General features: G+C 36.2%; 1 protein-coding gene across 1 annotated transcript; it reads left to right on the top strand.

Moving 5' to 3' along the window:
- Nucleotides 1-2,016: 2,016 nt before the first annotated feature.
- Nucleotides 2,017-8,199, top strand: LOC114241725 (uncharacterized). The gene is made up of 3 exons (XM_028172653.2): nt 2,017-2,652; nt 3,701-3,980; nt 4,957-8,199. The coding sequence occupies exons 1-3, from the start codon at nt 2,244-2,246 to the stop codon at nt 5,306-5,308; spliced, it is 1,041 nt and encodes a 346-aa protein (XP_028028454.2). The 5' UTR covers nt 2,017-2,243; the 3' UTR covers nt 5,309-8,199.
- The last annotated feature ends 15,552 nt before the right edge of the window (nt 8,200-23,751 follow it).

The following is a 23,751-nucleotide window of genomic DNA, read 5'->3' as shown; positions in this document are numbered from 1 at the left end:
GTAACGCCAGGCCCAAGTTTGTATGGATTTCGGGTTTGTCCTTTAACTTAAAAGCACTTACGAAAAAAAATATAAAGGTTTTTATTCTATGTATTTATTAAATTTTTTCGATCCATTTATTTGGCAGAGTTGCAACTTTATGCATATGTTCATAGCATCAAATGATAGTAGACTAGACAAGGTATAAGGAAAATAAAGTTTCAAAGCGGGACCTCGCGGTACTTAGCAGAAATTTAATTTAATGTGACCCGCTCCATACAAAAAAATCACAAAACACATTTTTCTGATCAAACTATAAAGTTTTTGTAATTTTTGCCCAAAACAATTATTATTGAGATTAACGAGCTCTATCTATCTACATAAAAAAATTATAAAAAAACAAAGTTGGTCCCTAAGTCACTAAAATCATAGAATCGACCCACTGTGCGGCGGTTCTCGTAGAGTTCTCGGCGGTTCTCGTAGATTTATTTAAGGTGTTCGGATAAGGATGTTGTGTAGTGTGATGTTGTGTAGTGTGATGTTGTGGCGTACACTGTGGTACTTATGTAGTGGGCGTACACTGTGGTACTTATGTAGTGGGCGTACACTGTGGTACTTATGTAGTGGGCGTACACTGTGGTACTTATGTAGTGGGCGTACACTGTGGTACTTATGTAGTGGGCGTACACTGTGGTACTTTTGCCGAGGCGTACACTGTGGTACTTATGTGGTGGAACTTTAGTAATCAAAAATAAAAACTTATCTTTGAGTGTTGATTTTGTTGCTCGACCATGCTGATTTGTGAAGTAGATGTATAGGCTCATCGGCTGTTGCTGGGGGGTAGTCTTCTTCCGCCGATACGGTTATCTGGTCACCAGGTTGTTGCTGAGCGGAGGCGGCGTGTGATCCCGCTTCTGATGTCGGAGGAGAAACGCCGAAGGAATGTTTTTAAAAAGTGTGACGTCACCATTGCTGACGTCACGGTCATTAAGTTCTCGACGATGACTCATGTTTGGGCTTCCAAAACAAAACTTCACCAGAACTTCACAATAACTGCGTATATTTCACGAGAAGCGTGACAACGTTCAGAGAGATCCGTACTGTACTACGGCTCGGACACGAATGAATCAACGCTAGACAGCACGGCCGTATTTATAGGACTTTACACGTCAGCGTGTTGACAAGTATTAAACACGTGAGCGTGTTTACAAGATTTTAAAGTATTGAAATTACAATAAAAGGGACTGTTTAACATCAATTTCTTATCACAGAGTAATTAGTTGATGATCAGTAGGTAAATAGTCATATTTGCGCCGACATATATATATATTTTTTTTTTTTGTTTAATACTATCGAATGTTGAATGTCGAATAGAGGCGAATAGAATAGGGCTTGTTCGATAAACAATAGCAAGGAAAGGCGACAATCATAATCAAATAGAAGTTTTTAACATAAATAATGATTTGATGACCTATGAGGTGAGCAGTTCGTTTGAGTGAAATATTATCTGGCGATATACACATAAGAGTACCTACCTAGCTAACGTTAAGTTAAGTTAACAAAACTGAACCATGGACGGTTCAGTTCTGAAATTAACTTTTCATTTATTTGCTCTCAATCCAGTGTCTTGTCTATTTTGAATTACTTACAACTATTTAAGTCCACAAAGAACTCAAATAGATGATACTTATCACAAATAGAAGAAAGCATTTCAACCAGGTGGTCCTTCAAGCTCAATTTTCATTTATTAATACATACTTGGTTATAAGAGACCGAGGTGTTGGATGAAAAAGTAAAATCGAGTAAATGTAAGAAAATGGTACGAATCTTCTGATAGTTCAAGTAGATTATTGGGAAGAATCCGAAATGCCTCGTTCAGGATTTTTTTTCATTTTCACACAGCAGGCTTAAGTGTATTAAACTACATTAATGGTGTTAGCATTTTTCACAAATAATGTGATTCTATGGGCTAAGTTCTCTTCGTCTGTGGAATGGACGAATTTAAGATGTCTTAATTCAAACGTCAATGTCAAACCCATAGTTTGAAATTGACAGTTTTGACACGAGAGTAGTTGCGCTAATGCGAATCGAAATTATTCGAATTATTTCGAATCCATTTTAATTTCTTGTAGTAGGTATATATGTAGGTACCTACTTTAGATTTAGTAATTTTCTAAATGTTGCAAAACATTGGTTAATTTTGATAAAAGAGAACCCAAGAATTTTGTAATAATCATTGCATTGTGAGCTGTTGCTTTTCCATAATGTTAATACGGTGCTGTGTTATTATCTTGTGCTTAAGCAACGTAAACACGAGTGGAGACTCAAGACACAAGGTGAACAATGAGCTCATTGATGAGTTTTCATTTTGGCCCTCAATCCATAACGCTGCGAGAAATCTGAGGAATCGAAGGTCGGTCCAAGATCAGGATCCTGTTGATACGGTTGGTGTCGGTCAGATGGAAGGGATGGTAGGATCTCATGTTCTGCCTTCCACATCAGTTTCGAATGTATCATCAGATGTTGCGTCATCTCCTGCGGCTTTGAACGGTAAAGCTGTTGAGGATAATTCTACCCCTCACGTGCAGAGCCACGTTTCTGAACATTCAACCGCGATCGAAAGTAATAAAGAACTACCAAAAGAAGCAGTCGCACCGAGTACAAATGCAAAAGGTAAACTTGTAAAATTTTTAGATACAACATTTTAGCTTTTTAATCTATCATTTGGCAACATATAATTAGAACATTAAAATACAATCACAGCTACTGATAAAATTCCATTAATTAATTATACAGTTTCTATATTCAGTTGCAGTTTAAAAATTATGGAATTATCAAAAAGTTTATCATGTTTCTTGAAATATAATTTTCCTCAAAACCTGAGACTTATTCTGCAATCGCATTTTGGTATTTCCAGAAAATGTAATGAGTAAGCTGATGGTATACAATAATTGATCAACATTAATACAGTTTCATTCATATAATAATGTTTTATTACTTAAAATTTACTTTATTGAATTCAAAATGCCCTGAGCCTCGATTTTATTCTTTATATGTTTGCCAGATACACATTCACGGACAAAAACACTAACACAAACTGAGAATTGAACCCAGTACTCATGCTCCCATAGTTATGTTCATAAACTCGCTTCCTGAATTGTTAGTTTGAAGTTCAGATCATCATTTGATAAAATATTGTAAAAGAAAAGAAAAAAAACTGGAATACATAACAACATACATACATTTTTTGATGTTGTCATGGCCTAAGAAATAAGATGTCGGTGTTTGAATCCCAGGCGGGTATAAATTTTTCTAATGAAAAACGTACTCAACAAATGTTCACGAATGACTTCCACGGTGAAGGAATAACCTAGTGTAATAAAAATCAAACCTACATAATTATACCCACATATAATTTGCGTAATTACTGGTGGTAAGACCTCTTGTGAGTCCGCGCGGGTAGGTATCACCACTCTGCCTGTTTCTGTCGTGAAGCAGTAATTTGGCTTGAAGGGTGGGGCAGCCGTTGTAACTACACTTGAGACCTTAGAACTTATATCTCAAGGTGGGTGGTGCATATACGTCATAGATGTCTATGGGCTTCAGTAACCACTTAATACCAGGTGGGCTGAGAGATCATCCATCTAGCTAAGCAATAAAAAAAATATTATAAAAATTACAGATTTTTTTGCGAACCGAACTTATTTTGAAAAAAACTTAGTTTCAGGAAATGTAACAACAATTGCAAATGATACAAAAACAACTGAATCAAGTACAAAAATAGTTACAAGTAATACAACAACTGCTAATAATATTCAAGATCCCATATCTTCAATTAATTCAGTACATAATAGTACTGAAGGAAAAAGCAATCTCACTATTTTGGATAATTCAACTGTGAGAAAAGAAATTGATTTCAACAGTCCTGGGGTTGTGAAGAGAGGTGCTATAGTTTTTGGTGGCTTTGCTCTGTTAGCTGTAGCATATTTCATATTTTACAGGTAATTTATTCATTCTCACTTAAACATGAAAATTTAATGTTCCTTTTCTTAGATTCATTTTTATCGAGATTGCAGATTGGAAACTAAAAAAATAATTGTTAAAAAAGCTAAAATAATAATTTTCTAGTTTGTAATAAATATATACTGATATGGAATATTCTAAAAGTGGTTAAACAATAATCAAAGACTTAATTGCGTTTTCTGTACAATATTAAGAAAACAACATTTAAAGCCTTTATTTTCCACAGTATTCTTGAATTAAATAAAACTGAACTCCTATTTTTTCTTAATGGCAAAGAGTTCAGTCAATCTATATAAGCAAAATCTTTTTTTTAAATAACTAAGGTTGTATATAAAAATTACTTAAAAAGGTTTTTCTTTACATATATAACTGTAATTGTTCCTTTGCTGAAACCATTACAAACGAGGCCAACAATTATCATCGTGTACATATCTTTACGATTATAATCAGTGTGAATCATGTATGAAGACCAACAGATTATAATACTGTAGAAAGGTTGTTTTCCTAAAGATTTTTATCTGTTCATGGAATTGGCAGTATAGTGATTTATCATATCAATCTACAACCTTTTCATTAAGATTGTTATCTTTCAGCATAATAATTATAAAATATTAATTAGGTGAATTGTAAACAGAGGTGAAGCTTTTGATATCATCTTAAGGTTGATGGGAGTTTTGCTGACAGTTAATTACTTAAAATTAATTTAAATATAAAAAAAAATAACTACAAAATTCATTGATTATAGAATTTAATTTAATTTAATGTAATTTTAATTTAGTTTTGAAAATCAATTTAAACAAACCTTTAAATCAGCTAACGAAACTTGGTCAATGTTTACTCACTATTTAAATAATAGCAGGGATTAAAGAAAGTTAGCTACTGCTAAATTTATCAATATAACCTTTGTCCACATTGTGAATTAAGATAGTTTAATCAAAATCTTTTTTTTTTCAGGAGTAAGCATAAGAGTAACGAAGCTAACACTATGCACAGTTCGATCGACGCAAACCAGTTTCGTTATGGTGTTCTCCAGTCTGAAGACCGGAGGGACAACTTAGAGTCATCACGAATTCCACTCACGATGGAATCGGATGATGATGAAGATGACGACATGGAGATATTCGATTTAGAAGAAAAGAAAAAATCTCTGTCATATGTAAACTTGCAATTGAACGATGAGGATGTTGTTTTAGGGTCAGCAGAAAACAAATACGATGATAGGGATAATCTTTTGTTGGACATCGAAGATGGTAATGTAGATACATTGATTAATTGGACTAGTAGCGGCAGTAAGTCTGTATTATAATAATATGTTAATTAAAAACAATGGCTGAATAATATCTTTCAAAAGTACTTAGTAATTTTGAAAGACGTACCTGGTCTCGTCTTTTTCTTTTTTTCCATTAAGCGGAAGATCATGATTTTTATTTGTCTTAATGAAAAGCTCTGCGTAATGGGCAATCGCGCTTTATAAGATTTTCAAACTAAGGTAAACTGTCTTTTTTTTCTGAATAATCTGTTTCAGTTCTTTGAATTGGATGTCGGTCAAAATAACGTTTTAATAAATACACTTAAAGAATGGAAGAGATTATTTGAAATTAGCATTTATGTTACAATACAATGTATGTATGCAGAACTAAACAAATTATAGATGCAACTGTATAAAACTCTTAGTAAATACAATAATAATAAAAACTTGAAGCACTGATCTTGCTAGGGCTAGTGTTAGCAAATTCTCTCAGGTTGAGCCCGTGAGCTCACCAACCCGTCCGCACGTAGCTGAAATAATCCCTTAGGCTACCAGCAAATAGGTAGGAAAAAAAGAATGTAACAAAACTCATTTCTAAGATTTATACATTTATACTGAATTGCATTTTTCCCAGCACAGTTTTATAATGAAAGCACTAATGTGTCTAACACACATTTCAGAACGATCTATTAATTATGAGTAATTCATTTCACTTACATGTAGTAATTAAGCTAACGTTAAAAATGAACATTGAATTTTGTTTGCATTTTTTAAGAGTGAGTCTAATTACAAAATGTTTTTGGATTGTTTAGCTACGGCGTGATAGTCCGGTCAAATTAGACCAAAAAATAAGAGTAAAGAGAAAATCGGTAAGATTGTTTAAAATATCATTAAAAACAATCTTACCGATTTTCAGCTTGGTGGGAATTTAGGTAACTTCGAATGTCTAAATTGACCGGACTAGAATAATATTTTGCATAAATCTACAAAAATACGTTATTTAAATAATTTTGATACTTTTATACAGTTCTACTGTAATTGTTAATAATAAAAATAATCTTTGCCTATCTATCTTAACCTTAATTCTATCTTAACATAGTTGATTGAAATTCAAGCTAAAGAGAAGGTTTCTGTCAAATAGATACGTTAAACGTATTTTTTGATCGATTAACCATTCCTTGAGTTTCAAAAACTTACATTTGCAACATTTAGCGTGATTCGGATTCACCAGCTCTAATTAAATTATATTAAGTAAGAATATAATCGATTGAAAAAAAAAGCCTAAATCGCAAGCCGAACTTAAACTTAAATTTTTTATCCTGGTCGTCCTCGTCAGGATATTAAGCCAAAGTAATAAAATTATTGTATTGTCATCAGTCCTTGACACGTGAGGAAAAGTTTTAAGTAACCGGATGTCTTGAAATTTGTGAAAATTGTGTTTAATGATTCCATTACATAGATGGGTACAGATTCATGATAATAAAATGGTGTTAAATATACTAATTTATTTTCACCAAAAAATGTCATTAAACTGCCTAGTTATTACTGTCTTCCCAAAATAATTGAAGATACTCTAACTTATCTAATTGCCTATTTCAAAGCTAGAGTTGTGTCAATGTAACTCAAAATGAAACATTATTTGGTTGTCCTGAAACATTCTAAAATATTTTTATTGTAATTTACATTTTAACTTAGAGTAAACGAACTCATAGCGCATCTAGTTCTAAGTGGGTATCAAAGTCCATAGATCGTACAAAGTGAATGCGGCCACCCATCTTGATGCATTTGAACCAACTCTCAATTATTTTATTATCACTTCATGACTTCGCAGCAGACACGAGCAAGATGGTGGTACTCACCTCAGCGAATTCAAAATACTTCATGACCCCCATTAAATATTAAGGCATAAAAAAAATTGAATTCAATTCTTCAAAGTATCCTGCCGTAATTTAGATGTATCTACGTCACAATTTTGTCGCACACACTAACTATGGGCTATAATGTCGAGATATAACATTTGCCTTGGTGTTCAATAGTCATCACAATTGATTCTGAATTAATATAATATCACTTCATTCTATAGCACAGTTTATAGGAACGTAACACTTATGACTAGTACTGATCGACGTATTTTGGTCTGATTTCGCAATTCGTAAATCACTACGCTTTAATGTCGCGTTTATTAATTTCATATTAAAATCTCCGATTATCCGTATATTTCCTTGTTATCGTAGTCACGGACGACTAAGGTGTATTTCGTCTTAATTGAGTATTGTGTTTGGAGTAAATAAAAAAAAATTGACGGTAGCTTATACAAACAAGTTTCAGTAAACTACCGTCAATTTGAATATTACTTGAATATTCAATTTTAACGCGAAACTAGACTTTAAAAGTATTTTTAATAATGGTAATAATCGGTTACTGTTGAGTTCTTTTGTGACAAGTGAAAAAAAGTCCTAATGAAACAAACGCTAGCTACTTGCTTTGAATAAAGTGCCCAGGGAATATGCCAACGTCGATAGGCGATCATGAATTCCTACGTCACATTAAGTCTATCGATTAAGCTCATTTCGGAATCGCTAACAAAGTAGCTTTCCCTTGGGTGTTCAGAATTTCATCGGCCAGCTGTAAGCCGCCACAGCAATCACAGCCGTGGTAATGAGTAGTATACTAACACTCATGATTTTATTTAAAATAACTAATGCAAACTTTTGATATCATACCAGCATTTTTTCTTGCAAAAAGAAACAACCTGTGCATGCGCAAACGCTACGAATAAAAAGTGCCATTACTATTATATTTATTGTAGGATCGCGTTCTTGTGAATTCGCATTTTTGTTTGCCTTTTTATTACGCAGTCGAAAACGGACTGATATTGAAATATTGACGCCGAAAAAATAACATATCAAGAATACAACTAGAAATAGTGATTGAAAAAAAAAAACAAATTAATGAATAAATATATTTTAAAGAATATATTTTTATTTGATGTAGATTATTGAATGTAATTTATATTTTCTACTTAGTTCTATACACATATTTATTTGTTTACCATTAAAGATATCTAACGATATTTTTATGACTTTGTACATATTATGTTCATAGTTTGGAATAACAGGTGTATTAGAACTGTTCCAAAAAACAAAGACGTTGGCATTACATTGCGGGCTCACGAAATATAATACTAATATTATTAGTAAAACAACTTAGTGTCTAAATTTATTAATTGTCACCCAATAATCGAAATTCGTATTCACTGACCCTGCAAGACTTTTGTGTTAAATTTTCTCATTTGTTTTGTTACTTACATTCTTGTGAATTTCAAGTAAGAAAAACCATTTTAATTTTTTTTTATCAGTAAAGCTCGGCAGTAGCTTCACAATAGACGAGAAAAATCGTTGAACTATTTTGTAGGTCCAGATGATTAAATAAATTAATATTGTTTTCCTTTTGGATTAGCCTAATAGCTTATTACCGTTTCGTATGGGAGAACGATTTCTTCACACCCTGTATACAGGTTATAATCAAAGCCCGAAGACTGTTCTAATTTTCTTCGATAATCCTTAGGTTTAACAATAGCTTTTTCTCGTAAGTCAAATATAGATTTGGACTATATCTGGTGATATTTTGTTCAAAACACATTGGCCCAATTTGAATTTCACTTATTTTGCCAATGTGAAACAAATTACTGACACGGAATAAGCAAACATAGAAGCACTTGGGTCTCGGACTATTTCAACATATCGTATTTTTTTATATCAAGTATTGTTGAATCTGTAAGGCGCGGAACGAAAAGTGTGGATTAATAATTATCTATCAAATTTCGAGCCTGTTGCGATAAGATCTTTTTAATTTCGGATTTTGTTTAGATTTTGAATATTCCAATACCAATTTACGTCATAGAGTATAAGTTTATGTTTACTAAATAAATTCGGCTTATAACTAATATGGAAATGAAATGTGTACTTCTGGGTTAGTTATCACATCGTTGGAAGCTTTGGACTGTGATATGAGACGATAGAGTAGCATTTATGAAATTTTAATTATAATTTAACACGACACCGCATCCATTTAAAAAAAAATAATGTTGTATTGTTTAATATATAATTTAGAATTCTATTTTGAAATGATTTAATCTTATGTTTAGTGCTTAAAAAGTTTTGCGTTGTTTTTGATCTTGGCAACTCTTGACTGGATATAAAAAAAACCTGCATTAGCCTAATTATCTTAAAGTACTTAAGTTTTATAGTTGTGAACTTAATATAATGGCAACTGAAAATTCTTAATAGCTGGACCGCTAGATGGCGCTACTTTGCTTAAACGTAATATTTAAAATTTCAATTGAATCAAAAATTGGCCACTCTTTGTAAGTGCTAGTAAGATTTACAGTTAATTTACTGTAAACATTTTCACTTTTTCTTCTTAGATTGTAATTGCAGCAGTTTTGGATGCGGTATGCTAGTTCAGTTGCTTATTTAGAGGTAACACTATGTGCTTTTATTTTTAAAGTTACGCTATCGATCGTTTTAATCCCATTAAACCTCTTATAATAAAAAAATCATTTTATTAGCATGAAATTTATGTCATATAAATACCATCGAAAGCATTGTCAAAGACAAAACAGAATCTCTATTTTTTTTAGTAATTGAAAACGTCACTTGTGAAACGAACAGTTTTTTTGTTGTTGTTAAATATGTAAAATATTATAAAAGTTATTTGTTTTGTTCTTGTCGATGGCGTAACGACGCTTACTTAAAATGTAACTGTAAGTACATTTGAAATTGAGTTCACGAATGCCTAATTTATAGCTATATAATAATAAATAATATATTTAATGTAAGTTTGTTAAATAATAAAAAAACTATATTTTACCAATGAATTCATTTATTTTGATAATCTCCTAGTTGTTATCGGCGGTTATAATCGTGTTATAATCAAAAGGTTCAGAAGCTCGAATAAAATGCATCATTTAACCTGAAGAACAACGCGTGGTACAACGCCATCTATTGAGTATTTGTGTAAACTGGTACAGTTTGACGACAGCATGTGCAATATGTTTGCTAAAGCCCGCCACTGAAACAAAATTCTGCTGGGCGCTGGAAATTCTAAAGAAATATTTGTATACACAAAACACTACACCAGTAGATAATAAATCCTGTTTTTTTTCTGTCGCGAAGTGTTTATGCGAGAACTTAAGACTTCGACAAATATGTCTAAACGTTGGTGATTGGTTGGCATTCACGCTTGTTGTCTACGGTCTTCAATAAGCACTAAAATTGTTACCATTTACAAGAGTATAGGAGCAACAGTAGATTGAAAAAGCAGCAGTAGCTTACCTTTTTTTTAACCTAGTGGTCCCCCGGTAGTCGAAATTCGACTGTAATTAATTGAAATTATAAGTTTGTACACTATTATGATTCTATTGTCAAAGACGTATAAACTTCTATAGTCATAGATTTCGCCAAGACTACACTTTAGACAAATATTAATAATAAAAAATATTTAATCTTAATTCTCAATTTGATACAAATTTTTTTTAGGTTTTTTTTTCCTACCTAAGCTGATAAGCCTTGAGAGGCTATATCAGCGTCGCCTTAACTAGTGAGTGAGCTCACGGGGCTCAAACCTGATGATGTTGCTAACACGAACCCTAGCAAGAGTCGTACTTCGCAGAATCTACCACCGGATCGGAAACGCGACCCACTGAGAAGATCCAGCGAGAAACTCAGTGGGCTGTGTCTGAGGGTTAATTTACTCGTCGAGCCCTTCGTCGCAAGCGACGGGTTCGACGAGAACGATGACTGGTGCTTGAGGTACCTAAAAGCACCGTCAGTGGATCGGGAGGATCCGAAATGACGTGTTTGGGGCGACGTCGACTGCTTTCCATTCTGTCCGCAGGATCGGGAATGGGACACAATTCTGCACTCCTCTATATTCTCTATTAATGCGAGAAATTTCATACTCCTCCGTCTTTTTCGTAAAAAGGTGTACAAAGTTTTAGCTTCACGTATTAATATATAGATAATAACAGACTTATCGTGTGAGATTATTCGGTCTGTTCTACTAGTTTCTCAATAGAGGAATTGGACGTATAAGACTTGTCTAATTTAGAATATATTTTATTTCAGTCTCGTACACTGCATGCACGTACGCGGCAGTCTGCGATATTGAGATAAACGAACCGTCATTGGCTGCGTGCTCTATGTACCGATGTGTTTCCACGTCTGTGTTTTTGTTAGGCTTTTACTTAACTACATAAAATGTTACTACCGCACGAATTTTAAAAATAAAATATATTTGATATTCATTTTGAATTCGAATAATAAAATTTCGAATTTTAATTTGAATTCTTAATGGAATGTTTTATGTTCAAAATTTTATCTGTTATGATGTTGAATATAAATTGATTTTTGTAACATTTGCGCTCAGATAAGGTAATTGTTGAGCTCGTAAAATAATCGGGGTCAAATCACACAGGGTCTTCTGACCCCAAGCTAGACTTTCCCGTAATAAGGGAATTCGAGAGCAATATATAGCTATATATGTTTAAATATAAACAAACTACATTTAAATAGCCAAAAATCAGATAAAACTATTTGTCATACGAACATATCTGATGTTGGGATTCACAATCCTAGATTCAGTAATTGAGCGCAAATTTCTTCATCGCTGTCGGTCAGTCAACATTTAAATCATTATGTGCGTAAATTAGATACTCTATGCGTTAAATTATTGTGAAATAAATCATATTATGTATATTTCCCGCCTTACCTGGAATACGTTATTGTTACTGTTAATTCTATAACAACGGGAAAGCTTCTACTATTTTGTACAAATGAGTACCCTCGGGTCGCGAAACCACGTCGAGAGGATTGGTATGTTCGAGCGGAAATGAAAAATAAACAAGTCTAAGCGTCGCGTGGTGCCGGCGTCCGAATGGAATGTTGTCGCAACTAGCAACGGGTCATGGTTTTATGAACTAAAAATAATATTTTAGTGCATTTGGTGAATAAGCTCACCGTCCACTTAGAGGTGACTTCGAAGTCTGCTCACCCTTCAAACCAGGGCGCATGAGTGCTTCGCGGCAGAAATAGGCAGGATGTTTGTACCTACTCAGTTTAATTCTTTTGATTACACGATGCTATTCCTTAATAATGCAAGTTCGTAATCAAAATTTATTTCCGAAGACAATTTGAGATCTATATGCGGGATTCTCCTTCTTATCCTCTTATCTCTCTGTCTTATCCTTTAGGTCACGACGGCATCAAAACTTAACAGTTCTTTATTTTTATTTTTAGTCAACCTTAGAATTGAACATTGCCATTATTAGATCATTAGTTGGTTACCATTACTGTGAAATACTATAAACAATAAATACTTAATAGACCCTTAACAAATTTAGTCAAGGTTTATCGCTAGTCATTTTTTTGCACTGAAACTAAGTAGGTATGCATTAACAAAGTATATAAACACGTTATGAACGCCAGTTCCTATACCGGTAAAGAGAGATTCATTGTTGATGTTTGATGTTTTACGACATCCACAGACAAGCTTAGGAAAGTTTATTTGTTTTATGCCAGTGCAGAGTGAAATTGTGGAACACCACGATTTTCCGTGTTCAAGTCAATCAACAAACCGTCGGTTTGTTAACGGTTTTGCAATTTTGCATCACTTTGCAGTGCTGTGAGCGTTGTGTCGATGTGTTTCAGGTATAGGACGAAAGGTATTTTGCAAGTAACAGACTGTATTCATTTAATATTGAATAATGTAAAGCCACAATGTAAGTATATACTTTTGTTGGTTATATAGCGTAGGTATTATGACGGGTAAGTAACACGGCATTCAGGACGTTGCATTCACTTAGCACCACGTTAGCTCTCTGTCTACTCATTTATTAGCAACACATAGTATATAAGGAAAACCATCAAAATTTAATACAGAAAAAAATGGGTGAAAGAGCTTACAGCCCGCCTGTTCTTAAGATGCTACCAGAGCCCATATCGAGAGGTCTGTGAAGTCGTTAAAAGAAAAGAAAAATGGTAATTAAGTCATAATTGAAACTATTTTTACAGCTTAATCTGGCATGGTCACGGAAGACATGATAAAGTATTTGAAACGTCGGAAATAATATAATCCCAAGAAAATCGCGTGATTAAAAACTGAATTAAATGCTATGATCATGTTAATTCATGACGCAAATATAGTCGGTGTCCATACTTATACTACAAAGAGTTGTGTAGATGTGTCTCAATGTTTCAGGAGAGCTCGACTAATGGTGATGTCAAGTGTCGAGTCGATCGATGGCTCGTCAGGTGCACGCAGCGTCGTGTCAAAATCAATTAATTACTACAATTATTCGATTGATTAGAGACGTAGCATGTTACGGATATTGAATAAATTACTTGTAAACAAAGCAGCAAACTGTAATCTACCTATTCCTATTCTAAAATAATGATGTGCAATGAATTGGAAACAAATTGACTCTTTGTCTGTTTATGTGCTGCGTGTGCGTCCAATTTTATTAATTTTGTCCACCCTCTATAAAATAAGGTAGTGTATCTTGTGAGCCCACACGGGTAGGTACCGCCATCCTATTTATTTTTGCCGTGAAGCAGTAATGTGTTTCGGTTTGCAGGGTGGGGCAGCCGTTGTAGTAAAACCTGAAACATAGAAAAGGTGCTGGCGTCATTTACATTATTGATGACTATGAGCTCCACTGACCACTTAACACCAGGTGGGTCGTCAGTTCATCCACCCCGCTTGGCAATAAATAAATAAATGTGTAGACTATACATATACGAAACACAGGCTAGCTCTGACACACTGATAAGATATTTATGACGGTGGTGTTACCATTAAAGCACAGAACAGTTCCAAATACCGAAGATCATGAGAATTTTCGAAGTAAATTTCACCTGTTTTGAACTAAAACTTAAATTAAAAGTATATAGCCGAATACGTTTGAGGTAACATTTAATTTTGAAGTCTCTAATAAGATTTTCTTGGATTACGAATTGGCAATTCTGCCACATGGTGTTCGCGTGTCTTCTTTACACTGCTAACTCTTTTACTTTGTGTTTCTACAAAGTTTGATTGAACCTCTCTTTATTTTGCAAAATTGGCAAAACTTCCACAGTTGGTTTTTCTTTACGAGTTTACCTATTCCTGCGTTGCGAGTGGTGTGTGTTCTGTGAACTCGAGAATGTTCGTTGGTACAATAGCACCTTAGTTAAAAATAAGTAGGGTGTGGTAAGGCCATCCGACTTGTGAGTAGGGTTGCCTCCCGTACTTTATAATAAAGTATTGTACGTTATTTCAGGTAGTTGTACTCTATACTTTAAGTCGACAATAAAGTACACAAAAATACTTTATTCGGCATGAATTGGTTTCTTTGGGATTTTGAAAAAGTTTAGTCATATGATTTTTTTCGTTAAGCGCAATACATCGATTGCTCAATCGATTTCACCACATCACTTATGCACTCGTTTTTTTAACAAATATTTCTGAACGCAAGATAACCTCAACTGTTAACAATGTCACTGTCATTAATTGTCACAATTTCTTGTTTAATTTATTCAATTGTAATAAAAATATCTATTTAAACATAATAATAATAAAAAAAATGAAATTTATTTTAATACTATGTACTTTTTTCCTAGCTCTAATAACCAATGTACTTTATTTGCAAAAAAACAGGTGGCAACCCTACTTGTGAGACACCTGTTATTCTCACTTTGAGCTGCATTGAAGGAGTCTATATTCGGCGGCGTTCATGTCTAGATATCTGCGGGCTTCCATAATCGTCTAGTACTAGGCGGGTGGTGGCTACACGTGTCCAGCATCGTTGCCGTGGCTATGTACCAGTCCTTTCGATACAAACTTAGGAGTTATCGCTAGGAGAAATACCAGCCTTGACTGATTGAATTACGTATGTGTAGGGCAAACATTTAATGCTCAAATTAATTAAATATTGTCCACGTACGCATAAGACTGTGATTGCTGTGTTTTGATATTAAGAGTTGTTTTATGGAAATTATTTTTTTAAAACTATTAGAGAGTTAAGAGGTACAAATAAAGGATAAAGGACATTGTCCATTCGGACACACTCAATGATATTTTAGTTCAAATTATTTTATCCATGTCCTCAAAACATTGATCATCCTATTAATCTCATCATTATTAAAACGACTGGTTGTAGGACCTCTTGTGAGTCCGCACGGGTAGGTATTTTTTTTTAATTTTTTTATTGCCTCTGTAGGCAGACGAGCATACGGTCCACCTGATGGTGAGTGGTTACCGTCGCCCATGGACTTCAGCAATGCCAGGGGAAGAGCCAAGCCGCTGCCTACCACCACCTCGTATCACCACCTCGCCTATTTCTGTCGTGAAGCAGTAATGCGTTTCGGTTTGAGGGGTGGGGCAGCCGTTGTAACTATACTGAGACCTTAGAACTTATATCTCAAGGTGGGTGGCGCATTTACGTTGTAGGTGTCTATGGGCTCCAGTGGACATAACACCAGGTGGACTGTGAGCTCATCCACCCATCTAAGCAATAAAAAAATATAATAATAACAATAAAAATAAGCAGCAATGTATGTATATCTATTCGACTATAAACTTAAAATATTTTCAATGGTAAACTCTTCGTTTTTCACTTCTACCACAAAGTTTGATGCACCGCGGTACAATTCAGGTAAGTTTAAATAAACAAGCGCAATTTTCCCGCGGTTAGTTCCGACCAGTTTGCTTTTATCGGGAAAAGTTTTGACCAAGAAAAATAGTTGGCTTAGAGGATTGTTGAAGACTCACTAAAACGACGAAAGTAGGAACGCAGTCTGGAAACTTATAAAGGAAATCATTAAGCAATGGGAAGTGTTATTAAAATAAAATATCAAGGGGATTTAGTAAATTAGTAAATTAATTAGTAACTATAACTAAAACATACGTCCAAGTCGTCGCGGCCTAAAGAATGAGACGTCCGGTGCATTCGTATCTAGCGATGCACCGGTGTTCGAATCCCGGAGGTGGGTACCAATTTTTCTAATGCAATACGTAGGTACTTAACAAATGTTCATGATTCACTTCCACGGTAAAGGAATGACACTGTGTAATAAAAATCAAACCCGCAAAATCAAGGTAGCACCACCCTGCCTATTTCAGTCGTGATGCAGTAATGCGTTTAGGTTTGAAGGGTGGGGTAGCCGTTGTAACTATACTGAGAGCTTATAACTCATATCTCAAAGTGGGTGGTAACCACTTAACATCAGGTGGATTGTGAACTCGTCCAACCATCAATGCAATAAAAAAATAAAAAAAGACGATAATGTGGTTTTAATTTTCGTGAAATAATACTAGAGTTAATTTAATACTGCATGTCTTCTGCGTGTAGAAATTCCATGGGTTCCTAGTTCAATGAAATATTAAATAGACTTCGTTTGATAAAGTTAAAGTAAAATTAAAAAAAAGGAGATACCCGTAAATCATTTTTTCGTTCTTCTAATGGCTGGTAACCCTGACTACTCTACTGCGGGGTTAAGTTCGATCCACTGGATTCACATTGATTTCGTGTATTACATTTAAATTTTCATTATATATACTTAATATAACTATTGTGAGTTATTGCGCAAGACGTGGGGCATTTAAACTTATAGGTAATTTTGTATTTTATTTGATACTAGCTGACCCGGCAGACATCGCAGTGCCTCGATCAATAAATAAAAGACTTTTGTATAAAATAAACTTAAAACAAACAAAAGGAATTCGTCCGACGGAGGACACATCAAAGGAAAATATAAAATTGTTACTTTTATTTAATTCCGAGCATTTTCATATTTATCTACTTTTTAAACCTTCTCTGGACTTCCACAAATAATTCAAGACCAAAATTAGTTAAATCGGTCCAGCCGTTCTCGAGTTTTAGCGAGGCTAACGAACAGCAATTCATTTTTATATATAGAGATTTGTAACTCGTACTATATAATCAGACAGAGATATTAATCTTAAGCAAGCGATAAGACACAGCAAGCAAAAGGAATGTTAGAAGCATCTTTTTCTTTAGCAAAATCCTAATGGTATATTCTATGTTAGACCGGAAATTTCTATATACGTGTAGTATCGGTATAATCCCAGCAGGTAGACGATATGTAACAAGCATATAACGATGTGTGTAAAGTATTCCTCGCAGTGATCGTAGAATGATAACTCATTTGCCGCCGAGATTACTAACACACGGTAATGGGAAAAACATCCACGAAAATACATTTCCTTCTCCGGATCATTCACTTATCGTGCTCGGAAACGTATCCTTGGATATTATTTTCATAGTCGACTACGCGTAATAATAACGCAATTTGTGTAAGTTTTTTTTTTTTTTCTTTCATTGCAAATCTTTCTTTTATTAACAAACATCTCATATTGTATGAGAAATAAATTTCTTTTAAGAAAAGATTGACTGTATTGTCTTCATGGTATTTATTTATGTATTACTAGTGGTAGGACGTCTTGTGAGTCCGCACGGGTAGGTACTACCATCCTGCCTATTTCAGCCGTGAAGCAGTAATGCGTTTCGGTTTAAAGGGTGGGGCAGCTGTTGTAACTATACTAAGACCTTAGAACTCATATCTCAAGGTGGGCGGCGGCATTTACGTTTGTAGAGGTCTATGGGCTCCGGTAAACCCTTAACACCAGGTGGGCTGTGAGATCGTCCACCCATGTAACAAAAAAAAGTCAGTGAACGAGTTCACGGCTCATCTGGTGCTAAGTGATTGTCGGAAAACATCAAACGTCAACATTGCTTTAAGACACGAGATTGTAACCTCAACTGTATGTAATGGCACACTTCTAAAAGGGAAGCATGATGGCATTGCGGTAAATATAGTACAGGACTGTGATACCTACCGATGCACGCTCACAATTAATTTTACTGATAAGTTCTTATTATCTTATAGGAAGCTGGTACCTATCTGCAGGGTTTGGTCGCATCGTTTGGTAGTGTAGTAACTAAGATGAGGGACTACAATCCCGTTAGAATGTCTATTGGATCTTGTATCCATTTAACATCAGGTGGGCTGTGAGCTCCAGAGTACCAACCTAACTAATATAATAAGAAAAAAACAAGAATTTGAAACAGCTTACACCTTTAATAACATAGTGCAGAGACTGTTTAAGAATAAAAGTAAGTTTTTTTTCCCTGCCAATGCTGATAGCCTTGAGAGGCTATTTCGACTTCTCTTTGACGAGTAGGTGAGCTCACGGGGTTCAAACCGGGAGTGTTGCTAACACTAGCCCTAGCAAGAGAAGTGCTTCGCAGAATCTACCACCGGATCGGAAGCGCGATCCACTGAGAAGATCCGGCGAGAAACTCAGTTGGCTGTGTCTATAGTTTAATTTACTTTTCGAGCCCTTCGTCGCAAGCGAAGGGTTCGACGAGGACGGTGACCGGTAAAAGTATATTTATTTTCCTACCTAAACCTTGAGAGGCTATTTCAGCGTAACCTCAACTAGTAGGTGAGCTCCCAGGGCTCAAACCTGACGACGTTGCTAACACGAACCCTAGCATTAGCCGTCCTACGCAGAATCTACCACCGAATAGAAGTAAGTAATGTAACGATGTCGTATGAGATTTTTATCTCGAAACTCAATATTTATATTCAGGACGTAAAACGGATAGATCCTGAAACCGCAGTTTGTCTCGGAACAACTATTATTTATCGTACACATCGAGTGACGTGGGTCGCAGAAGGACACAATATAAATCAAGTATTTCCGTTCGAAGGCTTTGCGGACGTGCCGATGTGTCGCAGCGCCGGAATTTAAATGTTACTCCATGTGCGGATTGATACGGTTTCTTTTATATGAAACTAGTGAAACACGGTCACGTTCCGCTCCGACTCTTATTACAAACTAGCGGCCCGCTCAGGTTCCGCTCGGGTCTTTAATAAAAATTTCAACGATATTTGACGTTGTTTTATTTTTTATAATAAAAAAACACTTATTGTGGCATAACTATAATAGTGAAACATAATATGCTGTTGCGACACTTTTTATAAATAATAAATGTCTAACTACAAAGTCGTTCTCCTTCGAGGCGGCGTGTGTACTGGCTGGGACGCCGCCTTGGGTCCTGGAGGCGGAGGCGCTCGCCGCTGACTATCAGTGGCGGGCTGACCTTCGTGCCCGGGGCATGGCACGTCCCAGCCCCAGTGTGGTCAGAGCGCGGAGGGCCCAATCTCGGCGGTCCGTGCTGGAGTCATGGTCCAGACGGCTGGCCGATCCTTCGGCTGGTCGTAGGACCGTCGAGGCGATTCGCCCGGTTCTTGTGAACTGGGTGAATCGTGACAGAGGACGCCTCACTTTCCGGCTCACGCAGGTGCTCACTGGGCATGGTTGCTTCGGTGAGTTCCTGCACCGGATCGGAGCCGAGCCGACGGCAGAGTGCCACCATTGTGGTTGCGACTTGGACACGGCGGAGCACACGCTCGTCGCCTGCCCCGCATGGGAGGGGTGGCGCCGTGTCCTCGTCGCAAAAATAGGAAACGACTTGTCGTTGCCGAGTGTTGTGGCATCGATGCTCGGTGACGACGAGTCGTGGAAGGCGATGCTCGACTTCTGCGAGTGCACCATCTCGCAGAAGGAGGCGGCGGGGCGCGTGAGAGACGCACAGGCCCGCCGCCGTCGAGCGGGGGCCAGGGAGGCGGATCTCGCCCAAGCCCTGGCCCTCTAAGTGTTTCGGGTCTCCCTCACATGTCGGCCTGGGGACCGGCGAAGGGGGCCTAAGAAGACGACGTGCAAGCTGCTCTGCACGCGTTTTATGCATGAGCATCCGGGTGATGGAAGGCCGGCTATCCTCAACCCACGCTGGTTCTGACCCAGCGGGGTATTCCGTAGGATAGACCATTCTAACCGGTGCCATCTAGGCGGGCTTCGGATAGCCTGCCGACCGAGAGGGCTGGTGGTCGTGGCGCCGACGACCGCCAGTCCGGCGTCCCGAGGGGGAGGGTGATGGGAGAGATGTGCTCCGCACTAAACGCTTCACTTTCCCCCCCTTGCCTTTTCATGAGTTTTGTCTCATGCGAGGTTTGGACGTTGGTTGTTGAGAGACAGGAGGTTTTAGTCGGTTCGACTCCGACATGCCCCGCCCTCCATCCCCAGTGAAGGGCGGAAGTCCGGCGATTTCCTCCTGACAAAAAAAAAAAAAAAAAAAAAAAAAAAAAAAAAAAAAAAAAAAAAAAAAAAAAAAAAACTACAAAGTCGTAGTCCATTTTTTTATTCTATCATCAATCGTTTTCACAGGGCACGCGATGTAAAGAATATTTTAAGTAATTTTTTTACACCTTGCGTTACATTATTGGAGTTTTACTAAGGATCTCTAATTTTTTCAAAAAAGATTATAGCCTATGTCACTCGGGAATAGTGTAGGTTCCAAACAGTGAAAGAATTTTTCAAATCGGCTCAGTAGTTTCGGAGCCTATTCAATACGAACAAACAAACAAATCTTTCCTCTTTATAATATTAGTATAGATAATACACGTAATAATAACATTGTATTTTACAAATATCGATTTCTTAATTCGATTTCTTGCGGTGTCGCAAGTATAACATGATGGCACTTACCTTAACGGGCTTACCAAACATCCTAACACCATTAAAATACATTTTAAAGCGATATTATGTTATTGCTTTTAGCTATTGGAAGCCACAGAAGCCACTACCTGACTTCCTACCGCATCGCACTAAGTCATCGAAGACTCGGGAACTACTGGTCCGTTAAAAAAGTAGGATGGTAGCACGAATCAGTGCAGGCGCGTAACATTATTTACTTTTCAGTCTTAAAACAGAATTAGGGGGATGATTGGACGAAATAGCTTCGTACCAAATTACATATTGCGAACGGACAATGAGGAAGTAAGTTGAAGAGGCCAGGGCTCGCATCTGCTCGAGTCCACGCCTTCAAAATTTGCGTTTTAGTAAGCAGTATGCAGTGTTTATAAATTAAGAAGAGTTTTGAGATGAGGAACAAGAAGATAAGGGGCAAAGGTTAAGACATAAAAGTTAAAGTGCTCTCTTTAATAGCCGTAATTTTAAATGTTAAGGACACGAGACGTAGCGAAACATTTGAACGTGTCTATACTGTAGTATAGAAATCATTTAAAAAATACCTTTAAAGGCTATACCTAACTATACTGAGACCTTAGAACTTATATCTCAAGATGGGTGGCACATTTACGTTGTAGATGTCTATGGGCTCCAGTAACCACTTAACACCAGGTGGGCTGTGAGCTCGTCCACCCATCTAAGCAATAATAAAAAGGCTCATTTGGAACATAGTCCACAGTTCTAAAACAAGTTTTATTCTATCAAATAACGTGAAATAGTTGTATCGTTTTCCAATATGGTATCTGTCTATTATGACGACTATCGTCCGTTCTTGGTAGGAAACCAATATGTTACCAGTTCAATTGTACGGAAATAAGTGGTCAGATGTCTCCCCGTTTCATTTTCAGATAAAAATCCACTTATTTTATGGGAGGCATTATTTTTATTGTTTTGGCTTTTGGATATTTTTTATAATGATAACTTTAACAAGTACGTACGTACGACTTTTAGTGGGTATTATGGAGCGGATTGCGTTCCAGAACACAACCATTTAGAGGTTTTTTTTTTGTAGTATTAATCGGAAATTGAGGTTACAAAGGCAGGTTTACATTAGTAAGTAAACTTATCCTAGCTATAAAACTATTCATAGCATTTTCCTTGATGGCGCTTGGTTACTTAATTTGAATTTTAAAAAAAATATATGAGCGATACATCGGCGCAAGAACGAATAGACATATTATTTAAATGTTAAGTTAATGTTACTCAGTCAGTTAACATAAAATTTCTTCAAAGTTATTCGAAATGAACTATTTTTAAATTATAAATATCGCTTAGGATTAAATTTCACTTTAAGAATAGATTTGAATTTTTGATAAGTTTTATTAGTTAATTAAATTGAATTAGAGTGTGTTGTGACTTTGAATTATTATTTTTCCAATAACAATATTTATTTATATATTATGGAAATGCGTTATTTCCGCCTTTTTTTTTTGTTAGAGCTGACCATTACAAAGTAATGACGCGTCACAATTTATAATTATCTTCAATGTAGTGTTAAATATGCTGAATATCGCTTAGTACCATTTTTAAATCGAAAACTATTAAAGAAGAGCTGCAAATAAGATTTAAATTATTATTTCCAACAACGGCTAGTATAAAGTTGGTTTCACAATCGAGAATAGCTGGCAGATTGTCCAACGGCGGTCGCAAAAGTTTCGTTATTATGACGGACAAAAATAGTTGAGCAAACTTCTCGACTTGAGGCGCTTGTTATTGCCATAGTTTAGCCAATATTTTTGTACTGAATTGACGAAAAGTTCTTGTATCGAATTGGCGACATATTAGAGGTGTTATTGTTATGATTTAGAGATTAATTGGGATGCTATTTGGACTTTGACTGTATTAGCATAAAGATATCTAACTAGTTTTTTACTGGTAATAGGCCTCTTGTGAGTCCGCACGGGTAGGTACCACCACCCTGCCTATTTCTGCCGTAAAGCAGTAATGCGTTTCGGTTTGACGGGTGGGCCAGCCGTTGTAACTATACTGAGATCTTAGAACTCATATCTCAAGGTGGGTGGCGGCATTTACGTTGTAGATGTCTATGGGCTCCGGTAACCACTTAACATCTGGTGGGCCGTGAGCTGGTTCACCCATCTAAATAATAAATAAAAATATATATCATTGTCGAAAAAAATAAATAATAAAAGAAATATATTCAAAACAGGGATATTATCTATTTATGTTTTTGAAATTTAAATCGGTACACATTATTTTGAGGATCACCATTGATTACTGGCATCATCAATGACACTGGCAAGTCAGAACCCCTAATTACAACTGAGGACTCGTTTTTTACCTACCAAATGAACTTTATTTGATTATACATTCTACTGTTAAGACGTTGCATTAAGACAATACAATGAAATTTTCTGACAGGAAATAATGAAAAAAAACTTTATTTTTTTTTTTTTTTTTTTTTTATTGCCTTTGTAGGCAGACGGGCATACGGCCCACCTGATGGTGAGTGGTTACCGTCGCCCATGGACTTCAGCAATGCCAGGGGCAGAGCCAAGCCGCTGCCTACCGCTTAATACTCTCCACAAGCCTCGTTTGAAGAAGGACATGTCATAGCGCTCGGGAAACACCGTGGAGGGGAGCTCATTCCATAGCCGGATGGTACGTGGCAAAAAAGATCTCTGGAAACGCACTGTGGATGACCGCAGTGGCTCCAGGTAGTATGGATGAACTCTACTCCGGTGGCGGGCGGTGCGATGGTAAAAACGAGATGCTGGTATCATCTCGAACAATTCCTCAGAGCACTCCCCATGGAACATACGGTACAAAATACGGAGGGAACCGAAGTCCCTCCGCAGACCCAGAGGCTCCAATATTGATCCAAACTT

Source organism: Bombyx mandarina, chromosome 13 (genome assembly GCF_030267445.1).
Source record: "Bombyx mandarina strain Sakado chromosome 13, ASM3026744v2".
Taxonomy (NCBI): Eukaryota; Metazoa; Arthropoda; class Insecta; order Lepidoptera; family Bombycidae; genus Bombyx; species Bombyx mandarina.
Note: the sequence above shows the minus strand (reverse complement) of the source record. Positions and strands in the feature narration are given on the sequence as shown.